An 18,006-nucleotide genomic window follows, 5' to 3' on the forward strand; every position below is an offset into this window, starting at 1 on the left:
TAGATAGATAGATAGATAGATAGATAGATAGATAGATAGATAGATAGATAGATAGATAGATAGATAGATAGATAGATAGATAGATAGATAGATAGATAGATAGATAGATAGATAGATAGATAGATAGATAGATAGATAGATAGATAGATAGATAGATAGATAGATAGATAGATTATTGTTATATAATTATTATTATTATATATCTATATCATTATGTCATAATTTTGGCAACAGCCAATGCAGACATGTCCCTGTTTTAAATTTTCTAAATCTTCTCGTGATCCAACTGTTTTTTGCTGCTATTCCTCTTGATTGTCCTTTTGGTTGCTATTTTGTTTCGATTTGTTAATTTTTTTTTTTTTAAGTCAAAAATTTGAGCTGGTCTTACAAAAAGAATATTTGCAATAAGGCAAGCTGAGCAGTGCACCAACATTTTGCTTGGTCTTTTTTATTTATTTTTTATTGTTGCCTATTTTTATGTGCAAAGTTTTCAAAATTGTAATCTTGGTCGTCTTGTTAAATCTCTACCCATCAACACTGTATTCATGAGTGAGTTTTGACGGTTGGACCGGGCTGCACGCTGATCAGGAGCTTCTGCACACGGTGGGCTGGCACACTGTCTTTTTTAATATATATAAATAAATAAATGTGATTCCAGAACACTTGAGCGTGCCGATACGATGAAACTAAAAGCTTCAGAACAGCTACAAAACAGATGTGAGGTTGTTTTTTTTTTTACTTTTGATATCTGCATGCCAACAGTTTGTATTGAAATCCTTTGATCTAGTTTATGCATTATTGATAACCAGTGCACAGCATCAGCACAGCCTCTGCTCCTGAGTGTGTGAGTACTTTTGGATGTTCCACCTTCTTTGCAGCTCTTGCTGCCCGGCTGTCAGTGCCTCCTGCAGGCCTTTCAGAGTAGGGGCTGGACGAAGGAGCTGTCAGCTCTGTTGGGATGCTCCTGGAGCGTCCCTTCCTCCTCGTGCACTCAGAATCAGGGCTAATCCTGCAGCTCTGCATGTCAGATACACATTCGTGCGCCGTTGCCGACACCTCCAGGGACGTGGATCTCTGTCAGAATAATTCAACACGCAGGAATAAAAAGGTTTCCAGGTTGAATCAAAACCACAAGCGCACCTGTTCGTGTCATCAACAAGTGAAAGGAGAGTGGGATGTGTGAACGAGTGAACATCACTCAGAACCTATTCAGTAAAAAATCAAACAACGCAGTCATCACAAACACGCTGCATATATTAGAGTTGTTGTACAAGAAATGAAAGGATGGGTTAAAACACCATCAAATGCAAACTCAGTGTCAGGTGTTTTTGATTAAACCACACTCGTCTTGTTTGTTACAGTTTAACTAATGCACAGATTTTCATCAAACGCCTCAGCTGTTCCTGCAGCTAATGCAGGGAGGACGGCAGATAAATCGTTTCGCACCAGCTTTTTTTTACATCCCGTTATATTCTAGCACAGCATCATACATATTCAGGCCAGATTTAAACTGAGCTCATTATCCTGAGTATCATGTGATTAAAACACTTACCTGATCTCAGCCCCCTGGGACAGGACTGCTAGGTTTAGACTGTGGAGGAGAATAGACTCTAATCCTTCTCCCTGGAAGATGGTGGGGAGCAAGAACTTATCTCGCTGTAAACCGAGGCTAAAGTCAAACTGGCAGCTCCTGCTATTCCCTCAGTGACTCATTATTGAGAGGTTAAGTACATAAATGAGCATTCCCGGGTGGTTTAATATATCATTTTTTAATGCAGTGACTCAAATAATGTAAAAATAACACGTCTTTGTGCTTGTAATCATCTCTTCGAGAGGCGATTATGCAGCAGTTCAAACTGCTGGCATCAAGTGTGAAACTGATGAAGAGCGTCTCGTCGCTGTGGCTTTAATTGTCAGAGCAGATCTTTGTTTTCCCGTCGTCGTTTCTTCGTGAAAGCAGAAGGTTTAATGTTGCACCATCTGGTTTTTTTAAGGCGATCTGTGAAGTTTTAGAAGTGACAGCATGGCTTTAAATACAGTTTCAGTCATTAACGAGTATCAACTGAAACTAAAAGCCGCCTCAAACTCGGCACCACCTCTTCCTATATGAGAAACTTTTTATTTTTATTTTTTAAGTTTGGATATTTAAAAGATTGTCACTGCGTCAGTTTTGTTTTCATCCGGCCCTTTGTTAGTCTCTGTTGCTCTGTGTTTGAACATTCAGCGGAAATGGGTTTGACTGATCCGTGGCGGCTTTTGATAGGTCTGTAGAAACAGTTTGTGGTTCACCACATCGTGAAAAAAAAAGAAGTTGTTCGAGCTTTTAGACACTTGGCTCAAACCACAAAAAAACATTAAACGACTGAAGCGCCTAAATTCCCACCTGAGTCTTTACTTCGATAACGCTGCAAATTAAAACGATGTTTACAACTCTGCTGCTTCGCCTCGTGCTTCATGAAGCCACCAGAATTTTAGAACCATCGAACGAATGAAGTGTCTGAACAGCTGCTTATAGAAGCTGCGTTATATTTAGATTTTTCAAACGTCTTCATTTGTAGGTTACAACAAGCGCGTTCCTGCGGAGGCTGCTGTAAAAATTCAGTTTCACAGCATGAAGTGAAACGTGTGCACATAATTCTCATGAACAGGCATGAACTGAGCTGACCCCTGCTTCTTCACAGCCAACAGAAACATACAAACCTGCAGAGAAGTGGTTGTGAAAACCATGAAGTGAATGTGATTATGAGTTAAGAATAAACTCAACAAGTTATTTCAGGGATCATTGTGAGTTTTTCTTTCTTAAACAAAAACGCATCAACACTATAATTTTTTGCACCCGTCTTTGTTTTTGCACGGTTGTCGTGAAGGTTCTCTCTCACCTTCCCATCCTTGTGGTCTCTGAGCATCAGTGCAGGTCTGGACTTCTGCTCTGCTGCTGCAGAAAACTGAAGCTGCTGCTGCTGCTGGACCGGACTCTGCTCCCTCCTGTCTGCCTCCAGCTCCTCATCAAGGAGATCTCTGCTTCCAGCCTCTGCTGACTGTCCACGCGTCTCCTCCTCCTCCTCCCTGCTCCTCTCCTCAGTCATCACATCTCTGTCCGTGCCTTTGAGGCCGACTTCCTGCTGCAGATTCGGGACGATCAACAGCTTCCCCTTACACTGACCCAACCTGCTGCGCTCTGCACCGAAGGGACTGTCTGGAGCAACTTCTTTCCAGGGTTGGTGGCAAGATGGATATGGTTTGGACTGTGAGTGGGATAGGGTGTCAGCAATTTGTGTTTGGGATGCAGATCCTGGGCTGCAGTTGACTTGAATGGGTCCTGGGAGAGGAGACGCAGGAGGAGGAGGACACTGTAAGGAGCTCTCTGTGTCCCAAAACCTCTGGAGCTGCTGGCTCTGGTTAAAAAGGTTTGTTTCGATCTGGCTTTTGTCCAGACTCGACAGATCTGACTGAGGGGGGACGCCATGCAGGCAGCACATCTGAGGCTCGCAGCAGGCCTGGTACCCACAGCCTGGATCTCTGCCTCTGTGAAACATGCTGGGCAGAGGCAAGCAGGAGACGGGCTGCGGCCTCATGAGACTAGAGCAGGCCAACCCAGAAGGATAAGCACAGCTCCCCCCTTCAACAGTCAGCTGGCCTGCAAAGGTCACAAAGACGGGTACTGTCAGTCATGATGAAATACAACTGGAGAATTTATGCACGTGATAGTTTATTTTTAGGTTTATATGCTGAATCAGCATTCACACCACTGCTTTCCTGTAGTTACTGGTACTTTCATACATTTTTTACAATCAGTCTACTTCCACAAACGTTGTGCTGTTTTACCCATTCATCAGTGAAAAGGTTCAGCCAAGTCAGGAATAATGTTCTTTAACTTGTGGTTTTGTAACCGAAACAATTTTCCAAATACTTTAATTGAAATAAAGTTCTCTTTAGAAAGAAGGTGAAAGTTTCAGTTTGTTCTCTTTGAAATCTGCTTTGGGACACTTGCTCTATTTTTGTTTCAGCATGATACTTTTAGCTACCATTCTGCCACTTTAGCTACTGTTCTGCTACTTGTAGCATTTAGGTGCTGTATTGGAAGTTTTAACTTTAGCCTAAAGCTACTGTTTTGCTACTTTAAACGTAAAGCTACCATTTAGCTTTTAACTATCATTCTGCTCATTTTAGCTTTTAGCTAAAGTTTTGCTATCTTAAGCATTGTTTTGCTGATATTAGTATTTGAATTTGTTTTGCTACTTTTTGCTAGTTTCACTAATTTTACCACCTATTTTACTATAATCTTGGCTACTGTTTAATTCATTTTAGCTTGAATAGTTTTGCTAAATTTAGCTTTAGTATTTACTATTTTAGTATCGGTTTAGCTAATTTTAGCTACTGTTTTAATGCTTTAAGCTTCTAATTACTGTTCTTCTGTTTTCAGCTCCTGTTCTGCTCGTTTTAACTTTAAAAACTCCAGTTTAGTTTCCTCAACAAATTTCAGCATTCATTCATTCAGGACTCAGCATTTACATTAAAAAATGCATTTTTCTCTCCTGATGCAGATGTTCGTTATCAAAGGTTTTGTTCATGTTCATGTAAATAATCAGTTCACTTGTTTTGGCGGCATAAAACGTTACCTAAGGATGAAATCTGCTTCGTCCAGTAACTTGCATCCCAGTTAAATTTGATTCTGACGGGACTCCAGGAGTCCGTGTGGAGCGACGCTTCAAGCAGCTGCTGCATCTGCAGAGAAATCTGCAAGAGAAGGTCAGAGAACTTAAACACGAACAGCTTCACTGTTTTAATGAACTTCAAAGAAACATTTCAAACGAGACAAATGTGCACGTGAATCACTACATGAATACATTTTTAACCAAAAGCATGTATGTCTTAGAATAGTCAAAGTTTTATAAGGTTTAAAACTAAAACAGCAAAAAGAACAAAAAAAGAGAACTTGTGAAGCCATATGTTGGAATAAATCCTAATATTTCAAGTTCCAGTTTTCTAACGAGACACGTTCTTTAAACCACAACCAAAACTAATGTAAGAGGCATTAATATGCTGACTAAGTACTTTTGAAAAGATTATTTCTACTGGGATTACTGAGCACGAATCAGGATGTTTTGAACCACTCCGACTGCCTCAAACGAGTCAGCGGGGGAGAGGGCGGGCTCCAGAAACCATCTGAGCACCATCAAACTGGTTGAGACCCTATGAGAAGGTGCTATTTATAAGACCGAGTTTGTTGCGGCTCCTCAGACTGATGAAGTCTTCTGGATGAAAGCCGAAGCGTTTCAACACAAAGAACTCGTCCAGAGGACCTGACTGATAAGTGCTGCATCCTCCACCTTCTCTGAAGCATCCAGTTTTAAACGCTCCCATGTTCCGAGCTAGTTGCTCCCAGTGACACAGGCTCTCTGCAGTTTCTGAGCCAAGCTAAAGTGAAGCCACTGATGCTGCATCAGCAGTTTTCTGAGGCTGACTGTAACACAGGCTCTTCGTGCACGTCGAGGACAATTGCTTTCACAAGACCAAGAGAAATCTTTGTGACTGGCAAAATGACCTTTACACGAATATTCAAATATCTGCTTCAAACTTGGCACGGAGCTACACTGTTATACAGATAAAAAGACATTATTCTAGTCCCCCTGTGTGTTACTGTGGGACAGTGGACGTCTGTTGACCGTCTCACCAGAGCCCTGCTGAAGAGAACCGGGCCTCTGCAGTGATGGGTCGTGGCCCAGGTGATGAACTTCTGAAGGTGGTCCAGCTGGCCACAGATCTCTATCGCCCCTTGCAGCTGGTCCTCCAGACGCTGCTGAAAGTCCTCTGACACCTTCTGCAGGAAACATCCAGAAACACGCAGGTGAACTCGTGAGGTGTTTACTTGCAGAGGCAGCGCAGTCAGCAGATCCGTTTTATTTGGACAGGTGTAGCTCCTGAGATGTCGGTTCCAGCGGCGTTCTCAGACGATTACCGGCTCTTGTTTGCTTGGTTTCGGCGCAGATTAAATCGCTGCTGTTATAGATTCTCTTCATGAACGCTCACGGCTGGCTGAGCGATAAGAAGGGAAGAAAGAGAAAGTAATTACCTCCAGTTGCTCTATTAATAGGTTGGCCCGTTTGTTAAGCTCGTTCATCATAATCATCTTTGCCATTTTAATCTGGTTCTCTGCCTTCCTGTGTGCAATCTTCACTCCATGCAGCCTGCACAGACAGGGAGAGGGGGAAAGGTTTCAAAATTATTAAAATAAAGCATCAACCCAGACTCATTAACATGCTGACACACGTGCTGTTTGATTATTCACCATTCGTGCAAAGCCCGCCTGCAGTTTGGATTAAAACCGTTGAGTTCAAACCAACCTGTCTTCTACTTGCTTTGCACTGTTTTCTACTGAAGACCTCCTCTCCTCCACTTGCACCATCAGGTTCTCAAACAGCCACTGCTGATCCTGGAGGGCCTTCCCAATCTGCACCACCCTAAACACACACCATCGAACTTCACTAGTTTATTCTTTGGGCATTAAAACAACAAAAAACAGCAGAATTGACCACGTCTCCCCGGAGGAAAAGACATTATGCAGGTGACCTTCGAGATCACAACTGCGCTGTAACATCACAGAAAACAAACAGGTATGAATACTTAATGAAAACTAGACGCGGCCAAGGGCAGTGTATGCAGATGCACAAGATAAACGTGACACGGCAGTGTTTAACCTGCGCGCAGCCTCTTTCTCTGCAGTGTCCTTGTGAGCTGAGGACTGACCTGTGGTTTTTGTGGGAGGACAGGTGACAGCTGCTGCAGCACAGAAGGTCACATGACTCACAGAAAAGCTCCAAGGGCTCCTGTCTGTGAGAGTGGCACATGAGGAGGGGGCAAGGATACGACCCCGGGCCTGAAATACATGCAGACAGAGGGGATGCAGAGAAAAGAGCATTAAGCCACAGTCAACAGGAAGTTCACACACACACACCGCGAGAGACTGCTTTTACGAAGAGCTTTTCAGAAATGCATAAGAAAGGGACAAGTAGTCACCTTTTAATGCATTTAGTATGCACTCAATAACAGCTTTAACTTTAAGAGCTACATTTTACTTTTGCCTGACAATATTTCAAGAACTAGTTTGTAAAAAAAAAAGTTTTCTTTGGTTTGGAAACCAAATAGACCAAACAAGAGATCCAAAAATGATTTCTAATGTCACATCATGACTTGTTTGTCAGTGTGTTAAAGTGGTTACAGTATTTTCTGCCGTGCACATCACATGAAAATATAAATATATCGCTTTGCCGTATATGTTGCATCTATTGTGCGTCACCGCTGACAGCTCAGAAATGTGGGCCGGTGTTGTGCCAAAAATCGACTGGCTGCCAAATGGCGGCCATGGGAGCGTGCACGGGAGAAGTTTAATAAGAATTTAATAAGATTAACACAAAAAAACAATTATTTTTTTGCTTGACATTATAGTAAAGATGTGTCTCAGTCTAACTTTTACTTAATAAATGCACTTTAATGGTCAAATCAGCTGCAATTCACCGGAGCAGTGCAGCGAAATGAAGCTGATTTGATGATTGCTCCAGGTGGCAGGTTATGGCAAGCTGATTGTGTCATTAATAGCCACTTTTACCTATTACATGACACAACAGCATGTCATACTACTTGATTGCCATCTAGTGGCTGAAAATGGTAGTGTTTAATATTTTCAGTCCGAATGAATGAAAACGGTGATATCTCAGCCAAAAGTTGGTTTATAAATATATATATTTATATACTATTTACAAATAATAAACTATTTATAAATATGGGAAAAAAAGAAATGCGTCGCTCCGGTGTACAAGTCGTAGGGCATGCAAATTATGCAAAAAAACTGCAACTTATAGGCCAAAAAATACGGAACTTTGAAATGAGAAAAATTGTGCAAACTGTGTCAAATGAGATGTTAAAAGCCTGTTTTATGTTCATCTTCTAATTCATAACTACGGTAACTATCCCAAACAGATTGATTTTACCACATATTTTTGTATTTTATTATGGGGTTCACATGATTTTATTGGTTTTAGTGTATTTAATTGTGGAAGAAGCTTTGTTAGCATTTCCCCTCGGGGACAATAAAGTATACATCTAATCTAACAACTTTAAATTATATAAATCTTGAAGGTGGTTGGCTGCATGCAACATCTTGCAGAAATTATTCAAATTTTAAGCAAGTTTCAGAAAATCACTCTGTGCCAAACAAAGTCCAAAAAGTAAAGAAACTGTCACTCAGTGGACGTGACTTCAGTGTGAGTGACATCGATCTTAAACTTTCCTTGTAGCAACAGAGGAGCAGAATAAATATGAATCATTTTATATGTTCAGAGCATGTTTGCTAGAAATGTATCTGCTGCAAAGAAAACCTGAATTTAAAAGCTCAAAGCTAGTAATGCTCAGGCTTAAAGTCAAACTGTTATTTACTGCCAAGAACTATGATGCTGAAATGGTTTATTTATGAGCCAGACATTAAAAGGTTTACATGAGGTGGATTATGAGCTGCTGTGCCCACACCTGAAACAAATTTAAGCATCAAAAACTCATACACGGAATAATCTTATTTCCAAAACAGACAACGTTACCTTTTTAACAGCAGACACAACTTTCTAAATAAAACAGATGAAACTACTTTTAGCATAATTTTTTTCAGATAATTTTATTCTACCTGATTTTATTGTTTTATTACTAATTATTTATTTAGGCAGTCCAGCATTTAAATAACGTAAAGCTCCAGAGATGCACAACATTAGAAAACACGCATAAATATTGTTGAATATTGGGACGATATTGTTACCGGGTCACTGTGATAAGACCATTATTGTCCCTCAGGGGGAATTTGATTAAAATGACAAAGGGACACCAGACGAGGCAGAAAACATTTAAAGCAACGTGACCCAGTTGGGCCAACGAGTGTTTAATCAAAAGTCCAGGTTAGTGTCTGTTTCTGGCGTTGACGCTGCTCACATCGCTCCGTGTGCTCCAGTATTTTGACCATCACATGTGAGTTCTAGAGCCGTACTGGTCCAAACACTTGATGACCACAGTAGAAGTTTGTGCTTATAACTAACTGCAATTCTTTGCAATAAATTAAATTGTGCACACTGATATTGTAATAACAATATTTATTGCATAAATCAGGCAGTCCCTTTAAACTAATTATGTTCTGTTATTCACTCCATCTTTTTTTTTTTTTTTTTTACAGTATTTGTTTAAATTTAAACCAAATAACTAAAAAAAGATGTTTGATTTAGTTGCTTCATGGTTGAATGTGATTAAGTTACATTAGCATGTCATATTAAAGGACTCAATGCAAACTATGAAATTAGATTAAAAAGGTTATCCTGGACTAAATTAAATGGTGCAGTTTAAAGTAATTTACTCAGTAGTTTTCTGAATATACCGATATGAAATTCTGAAATGTGGGCATTAAATAGAAATAAAGCACTTGTCTCTGCAAACGTTACTCAACAAATCTGAGCATTAATGCATACCATAAATCAAAACTGTTCAGACTTTTTTTAAATCCTAAACAGCTCTTCCAAGGGCACTGCCGGTCTTGACCTATTTTCAGCAACTTCTGCTGTTTTTGTAAGTAAACTTTTTTTTTCATTCAACGTTTATTTCTAGTCAAGTTAAGTCAGATTTATTTATAGAGCGCATTTAAAACAGAAACTGTTACCAAAGTGCTTCTACAGGTTAATCCCATTGAGCTTCTGGGACTCATTTACAAGACGGACCTGATTTTAACAAAGAATGATGACAACAGTGGACAACAAAGACAACAATAGATAATCATAAAGAATGTGTACAAATTGAGATTTTTTTTAACAAGTGAAAATCAAATGGTAATTAAAAGAAAAAGTAAAAAAAACAGCTAGATTCTACGGCGAATGTAGAAAACTAAAAACAGGAACATGTCTGCATTGGTCCCTGCCAGGAGTCCAACAGATTCTTAAAGACACTTAGAGAGGTCAAAGGTCGAGAGCTTCTGATCTTTTTACAAGATATTCCAGGAAACAGGAGCGGAGTAGGAGAAGGTCCTTTTGTCTAGTTCAGTCCTCACTGAGGGAACACTGCAGGTAATAATGTCCTGAGAGCGCACGCTGTAGCTGCACTCACACAGAGACATGTAGGAGGAGATGTATGAAGGCAGCAGACCAAGAAGTGATTTAAAGATGAAGATCTACCAGTGGGAGAGTCTGTGAAGTTAATGGGGACCAGTTAACCAGTGAATACTGGGTGCAGTGGTGGGTACAGTAGTTACAGCCAGTTATGCATCTTAGTGCACCATGATAGACAGCATCCAACATCTGCAGCATCCAACATCTGCAGGGTTCTTGTAGGAGCGTTCATGTAAATAATGTCACCGTAGTCGATGGAGGGAAGGAAAGTCACAGATACAAGGTGTTTCCTAACATTCAGAGTTAGACAGGATCTGTTTCTGAAAAAGAAACCCAGTTTAACTTTCAGTTTCTTTACTAGTTTTCCACATGGAACTTAAATGAGAGATGTGAGTCGACGAAGATACCAAAGAATTTGCAGGAATCGATAGGAGCACCATTCAAGGATCAAATCAGAGGAAGAACTGCTGGGACCGACTTCCTGTTTGAAAACAACATCCCTTTGGTTTTGTCTGTGTTTAGGACAAGTTTGAGACTGTGACATAATGCAAATGTAAATAAAGCACTTGTTCACTAGAAATGAACCTTCTCGTGAAGATAAACTAAACCTATTTATTACAAGCCCACACGTTTCATGTGAACAAACACGTTGTAGATGGAAGTTGTTCCATCGACGACGTGTTTAATTCTGTCTTCATGACATTGTGACGCGCACCTTTAAAGCCCACAGCTGCAGTTTGATACAGAAACTCAAAGGGTTGTGGGAAGTGGGTTGAACTTTACAGAAGCTGAGGTTTCACTGTGACAACAAGTAAATGATGTACAGTACAGCGCACCGGGGCTTTGAGGTACCATCAGCTTCTTCAGAGACAAACAGAAATACAAAACACACGGAAAAATATGTCTTACATGCAAATACGTCGAAGGAGAAACTTTTGGCCTAGAACGCCCTGCTGCTCCCTGCTGCTCCCTGCTGCTCTCTGCCGCTCTCTTCTGGTCAGCTCTCCTTATCAACCCCCCCACCCCCCACCTCCATCCTGCCTGCAGATCAACACAGATCTCTGTGGCAGAGAGCGAAGCATCACCTTGGGCGCATCAGCCTGATCTGACTGACCACATCCTGTCTGTCATCAAACTCATGCAGCTTTTCTCACACGAGCACAAACAGCAGCGCTCCCGTATCACAATCAACGTGTCAAGGACGTGCTTGTTGTGATTTGAGTTCTTGCACAGGGCCGACCAACGAAGGAGTGTGCCGGGCATAATTGAGGGGCTTTAAATAGCAAGACACTAAAATTAGCAGGAATGAAATCATCCAGGCACTTCAGAATCTGGGCCACGAGTTAAAGATAGATATAATGAAGCACGTGGATATCCAGGAACGCTCATCAAACAATGCGTTATGCAAAGCAAATGGTTCCTGCTGAAACTATATCAAACTTAAACAATCAAAGGCTTTTTGATTTCGACAGGTCTCTTGCCTTGTCCAGCAGGAGGTAGCGTGCCGGAGCTTCTCTGGTGAAGGTCAGGACACTGGTTAGAACTGGGCCTCGGCTGCTGGTATGAATCAGCGTACTGGGAAGCAGCAGGGGCTCTCTGATGCAGGTGCACATCGGTGCACTGGTAACACAACCACTTGTTGCACAGAGTGCAAAGACTCTGTGCAAGTGTGTGTTCTGTGCACTCTGAGCAGATCTGAAAGAAATACAAAAATATTCATGACATGATCAGAAAATAGGACGTTACATGTCCAACATGCTCGTCGAGGAGCCGCTTGAAGACTTTCTGCAGAACAGAACTGAAACTTCTCATGACGATAAACTAAACCCATTATTACAACCCCGCTTCAGAAAAACGATGGGACATTGTGAAAAACTGTAAATTAGAAACAGAATGCTTTTGCAATGATTTGCAAACCTTTTATTCACAAAGGAGCAGAGCAAATGCATCAAATGCTGAAAAAATGAAACTAACAATTTTTGGAAAAGATAATTGTGAATTCAATGGAAGTAACTCACTGGAAAAATGTTTGGCCAGAAGAAGAAGACATAAGTTAGAATCACCAAGAAAAGTTTAGACCAGAGCTCATTAAATATGGACTCAGGCAAAGTGGAAACTGTTCTCTGGTCAGACAAATCCATCCTCCATCCATCCATCCATCATCTTTACCCACTTCTTCCTTTTCAGGTCACGGGGGTCACTGGTGATCATATCGAGCTATCATTGTGTGAGAGGTGGGGGACACCCTGGACAGGTCTCCAGTCCATCCCAGGGACACAGAGCCAATTAGAGTTACTAGTCAGACCAACATGCATATTTTTGGTCCAGTTTCCTAGGAAACCGGATTATCTGTAGAAAACCCACGCAGCACGGACAGAACATGCAAACTTCACCCAGAAAGACCCCTGGCCGGGATTCGATCATGCAACTTTCTCACTGAGGGGCAGCAGCTCTACCAACTGAGCCACTGTGTCGCCCTGGTCAGACAAACCAAAATTTGGAATTGTTCTTTAAAAACGCAGATGATACATCTTTCAACCTACAGAGGAGAGAGGCCATCTAAACCGTTAAATACATCATTCAAATGTGTTTCTCTGATGGTATGGGGGTACATAAGTGCCTCTGGCATGAGCAGCTTACACACCTGGAAAGGCACCATCGGTGTAAAAAAGTGTACACAGGTTTTAGACCAAAATAAGCTCCCGTCCAGATTGTGCATTTTTCAGGGAAGGCCTTGCATATTTCAGCAAGACACTGTTAAACCAGGTTCATCACAAGAGCTTTGTCGTGGAGGAGTTCAAAAAACTTCAGCATTTGGTATGATTATCATTGAGAATAGGTTTTAAATGAGAATTGTACATCACTGCATTATTTATTATTTATTTACGTTTTTCAGTGTTACAACATTTTGGAAGTAGACGTAAACTCCGGTCTAATTTTCAAACTTTTAACAATAGACAAAAAATGAGGACTTTGAAAACTGTCATGAAAAACATTTTAATTCCCATTTAATCTCTTAGTTGGCAGCACGGTGCCTCAGTGGTTAGCACTGTTGCCCTCACAGCAAGAAGGTCCTGGGTTCAATCCCCAGCTGGACCTGGGGTCCTCCTGTGTGTAGTTTGCATGTTCTCTCCGTGCTGCGTGGGTTTTCTACGGGTACTCTGGTTTCCTCCCACAGATTAAAACACGCATGTTAGGCTTCAGGCCCAGGCCTCACTTGCAAAAGAGATCTGTGATCTCAGTGGGATTTGACTGGTTTAATAAATGTTAATAAATAAATAAATAAATCTCTGAAATCATTTCACTTTATCTCATTAGAATAACAAAAAAACAGCCTTCACTGTATCAGGAAAGATGCAGCCAACTGAAGCAGAGTACCTTTTATCTTGTAATTCAGTCTCTGAGACATTTGTCGTCCACAGAGGAAACTTTTACCAAGTAGAGTCACTTTGGGCCAAATCCACCTAAAAGCCTTGTCCACAGGCAACAGCTGAGGCATTTCTACCATCAGACACAACTACTGTAGTAAAGTGGGAAGAAAGCAAACGCAGTCAGCACTTTGCACAGAAACACTGTGCACAGTCAGAAGCTGCTGCAGAAACTGAAACCATCTTGTGCTGCGTCACAACGAGAAGTTCAGACAAAGAAAGGAAACGAGGACGAGAACACATCTTACCTTCTCCATGGCGGCGCTTTGAGAGAGGATGTGTGCCCGCTCAGCTGCAGGGAGCAGAGGAGAGAAGCAGCCTGTCTCCTCAGCAGCTCCGACTCTGAGGCTTCACCTGAGGCAGGAAGCAGCGCGAGCCGAGCGCGGGCCCCAGAGGAGACAGCTTACATGACAGCCTGCCTCTGCTCTCTCCTCCCACAGTTCATCCAAGTGTAGGACCCCTCGCTGCCGACGACTGTCAGCCTCTTCTCTGCTGCCACCGAAGACAAGAGGAAAATCACAGCCTTTTTTAATAAGCCTGTGAATAATAATTGGGAATTAGGGAGATAACATAATTATTTTTTGTAGGACAAAATATCCCTGGAAGCACTTCCCAAAATGAAAGAAAAGGAACGACCGAGTGACCTAAAATGGTAAAACTGTAGCGCATGCACCTTTGTGGGTTTTATTTTGGAGCAGGATTAACGGATGTTGCCTCCGACAGGATGTGGCGCTGGGTGAGAACAGGTGAGCTGCTTCTTTTTGTCAGGCTGAGGAGAGGACGAGTCCCGGAGGAGCCACATGCTAACGTAGAACATCAAAACCAGGTCAGGCTCGGATAAGCGCCAGATGGAAAGATGCTCTCCTGCAGTTCCCGCTAATAATGTGACTTCAATTAGGATTTGAACGCAACACAAGCGGCCCGCAGCAGAGATGCTTGTAATGACGTGTCCATGGTGGCGTGACAGCCGACAAAGGAAGCAGCAAAGAGAGTGAAACCAACAACTCAACGCCAAACATGAAACTGGTGAAGTCTGCCCAACAACAGCCCAAACAGCTGACCTACAAATCTGAACTTTCTCTTCTTGGTTGTTCCAGTGGAGCTCAGAGCGACCCCGCTCCCCGCTGTGCGCTCAAAGTCCCCATGTAGTGCGCCCAGTTCCGCTCTGTTCCCAACCTGTGCACGTTCTTTTGCTGCACCTTCACACAGTTTCACACTTAAGCCTCGTGGCACGCTCACGTGCTCTGCTGAAGTGGCAGCAGACATGCGTCCCATCTCAAGAGACGAGACGATAATAGAAGCCTGAGCTGAGATCTCTCTCCGTCTGTGTGACATCCATTAACTCTGAGGGGGTGAGGTCACACAGGAAGCAGGATTATCTTCAACCAATCTCACGTTAACTGCTGCTTTTACTACTTCACATCTATATTATATTATATTATATATACTGTATTTTCTGGCGAATTTCCTTCTCTTTCCTTTATACCTGCTGCCACTGGGTGCTATTTTCCGCAGTCACAACATACCATTTCATTTCTACGCCGATGACTGTCAAACTTACTTCCCCCTGCCTGAAGTACAGAGACACAAGCTCCATTCAACCTCCTGACTGCCTGGCTGACATCAAGGACTGAATGGCTTTAAACTTCTTAAGTTTCAATGAGAAGAAGTCTGAAGTCATGTTGTTCCATCCCAATAGCACGTCCATGAACCACTGCATTGACCTTTCCTCTCTAGTCCCGAGAAACAAAGAGTCACCAATTTGGGAGTGATAATGGACCTTTTCTTAAAACTTAACAGTCAGGTAAACATGATTGTTAAATCCTGTTTTTGTCAGCTGAGGCAGCTGTCTAAGCTGAAGCCCATACTGTCCAAAAATAATTTTGAGACAGTGATCCATGTGTTCTTAACATCCAGGCTCGATTACTTCAATGTGCTTCTGTTTGGAATCAGTCAGTCCTCCATTGCACGTCTACAACTGGTCCAAAATGCTGCAGCCTGATTTTTAACTCAGGAAATCAGGGTGAATCTCATCCACTCTCGGAGCCTTGCCTCCTCTGAGCTTTTTAACTACCTCGGCTACCTCAGCCACGGTTATGGACGGATCAACCCCAAAGTCCCCCGCCTCAGCTTCCTCCATGGAAGACGTGCTGGTGAGATTGAGAAGGTCCGAGAAGTATTCCTTCCACCTCCCGACGACATCACTGGTTGAGGTCAACAGCACCCCACCTTCACTTCATTCAACCTTTACTTATACAGGTAAATCCCATTGAGCCTCGAGGACTCATTTACAAGAGAGACCTGATTTCAACAAAGAATGATGACAACAATGGACAACAGCGACAACAATAAACAGTTATAAAAAGTCATACAGATTGTATCTTTGTACTTTTTACTGTTCATTCAACCTTCACTGAACACAGTGTTAGTAAAGTGCTGCTTTCCCCTCTTCAGCCGCCTGATGGTTTGCCAGAATCTCCTCGGAGCCTACCGAGAGTCTCTATCCAAGTCCTCCCACATTTGAGCTTTTGCCTCAGCAACAGCCAAGGTTGCACACCACTTGGCCCTCCGGTACTCCTCAGCTGCCTCCAGAGTCCCACTGGCCAACAAGGCCCGATAGGACTCCTTCTTCAGCTTGACAGCCTCCCTAACCCGGGGTGTCCACTGTCCACCACCGAGTTCGTGGATGACTACTGCAAGAAGTACTGACAACCTTGCGGCCACAGCTCAAGACAGCTACCTCAACAAGTGAGGTGCGGAACATGGCCCAATTAGACTCAATGTACCCCACCTCAGCTGGAATGCGGTTAAAGCTCTCCCGGAGGTGAGTTGAAGATCTCTCTGACAGGTTCTTTTGCCAGGCGTTCTCAGCAAACCCTCACTACACGTTTGGGTCTACCGGGTCTGTCCAGCATCTTCCCCCGCCATCTGATCCAACTCACTACCAGGTGGTGATCAGTTGACAGCTCAGCTCCTCTCTTCACCCGAGTGTCCAAAACAAATGGCCGCAAATCAGAAGACACGACTATGAAGTCAATCATCGATCTACGACCTAGGGCATCCTGGTGCCAAGTGCACTCATGGACACCCTTATGTTCGAACATGGTGTTCGTGATGGACAAACTATGACTAGCACAGAAGTCCAACAACAGAACACCGCTCGGGTTCATATCAGAGAGGCTGTTCCTCCCAATCACGCCCCTCCAGGTCACACTGTCATTACCCACGTGGGCACTGAAGTCCCCCAGCAGAATAAAGGAGTCCCCAGCTGGCACACCTTCCAGCACCCCTGCCAAGGACTTCAAGAAGGCCAGATACTCTGAACTGCACGTAGGCACAAACAACAGTCAGAGCCCGTCCCCCCACCCAAAGGCGAAGGGAAGCCACACTCTCATCTACCGGGGAAAAGTCAAACACACTGGCACCAAGTCGGGGGCTACAAGTAGACCCATACCAGCTCGACGCCTCTCACCATGGGCAACTCCAGAGTGGAATAAGGTCCAATCCCTCTCAAGGAGGTCAGTTCCAGAGCCCATGCTGTGCATTGAGGTGAGCCCAACTATATCTAGTCGGTACCTCTTAACCTCATGCACATGCTCAAGCTCCTTCCCTGCTAGAGAGGTTACATTCCATGTCCCAAGAGCATCTTTGGTAAGCCAGGGTCAGAGTGCAAAGGTCCCCGCCTTCGGCCACTGCCCATAGCATCATGCACCTGACTTTTATGGCCCTTCCTGCAGGTGGTGGGTCCACAGGAAGGCAAACCCATGCAGCTCCTTCGGGCTGAGCCCGACCGGGCCTCATGGGCAGAGACCCGGCCACCAGGCGCTCGCCGAGGAGCCCCTCCCCCAGACCTGGTTCCAGGGTGGAGCCCCGGTAACCCACATCCGGGCAAGGGACACTGAGTTCCTTGTTTTGTTTTGTCCATAAAAATCTTCTGAATCGCTCTTTGTCTGGCCTGTCACCTAGAACCAATCTGCCTTGGGAGACTCTACCTGGGGCAATTATAATTTCCCCCCGACAGCAAAGCTCCTAGGATCATTCAGGCGCACAAACTCCTCCACCACAAAAAGGAGCGATTCAAGGAGGAAAACAACAAATAAATAAATAACCTCATGGTGAAAACAACAAATAAATAAATACCCTCGTGGTGAAAACAACAATTAAATAAATAACCTTGTGGTGAAAACAACAATTAAATAAATAACCTAGTGGTGAAAACAACAATTAAATAAATAACCTTGTGGGAAAAACAACAATTAAATAAATAACCTCATGGTGAAAACAACAAATAAATAAATAACCTCATGGTGAAAACAACAAATAAATAAATACCCTCGTGGTGTAAACAACAAATAAATAAATAACCTCATGGTGAAAACAACAAATAAATAAATACCCTCGTGGTGAAAACAACAATTAAATAAATAACCTTGTGGTGAAAACAACAA

The 18,006-nt window shown here is 42.9% G+C and overlaps 1 protein-coding gene across 1 annotated transcript in view; it reads right to left on the reverse strand.

The window, feature by feature from the left end:
* trim66 (tripartite motif containing 66) overlaps positions 1 to 13,815 on the reverse strand; it is a 21,499-nt gene extending 7,684 nt beyond the window's left edge. Inside the window, exons 1-9 of the mRNA XM_037692746.1 lie at positions 13,807 to 13,815; positions 11,612 to 11,825; positions 6,748 to 6,877; positions 6,345 to 6,461; positions 6,074 to 6,188; positions 5,675 to 5,821; positions 4,620 to 4,737; positions 2,880 to 3,637; positions 868 to 1,074 (exon numbers count right to left, since the gene is read on the reverse strand). Of these exons, the coding sequence (XP_037548674.1) occupies positions 868 to 1,074; positions 2,880 to 3,637; positions 4,620 to 4,737; positions 5,675 to 5,821; positions 6,074 to 6,188; positions 6,345 to 6,461; positions 6,748 to 6,877; positions 11,612 to 11,825; positions 13,807 to 13,815 (1,815 nt within the window). The remainder of the gene's footprint in view (positions 1 to 867; positions 1,075 to 2,879; positions 3,638 to 4,619; positions 4,738 to 5,674; positions 5,822 to 6,073; positions 6,189 to 6,344; positions 6,462 to 6,747; positions 6,878 to 11,611; positions 11,826 to 13,806) is intronic.
* Between the last annotated feature and the right edge of the window lie 4,191 nt (positions 13,816 to 18,006).

The sequence above is a fragment of the Nematolebias whitei genome, chromosome 2, assembly GCF_014905685.2.
Source record: "Nematolebias whitei isolate Nwh7 chromosome 2, NemWhi1, whole genome shotgun sequence".
In the NCBI taxonomy this organism is placed as follows: domain Eukaryota; kingdom Metazoa; phylum Chordata; class Actinopteri; order Cyprinodontiformes; family Rivulidae; genus Nematolebias; species Nematolebias whitei.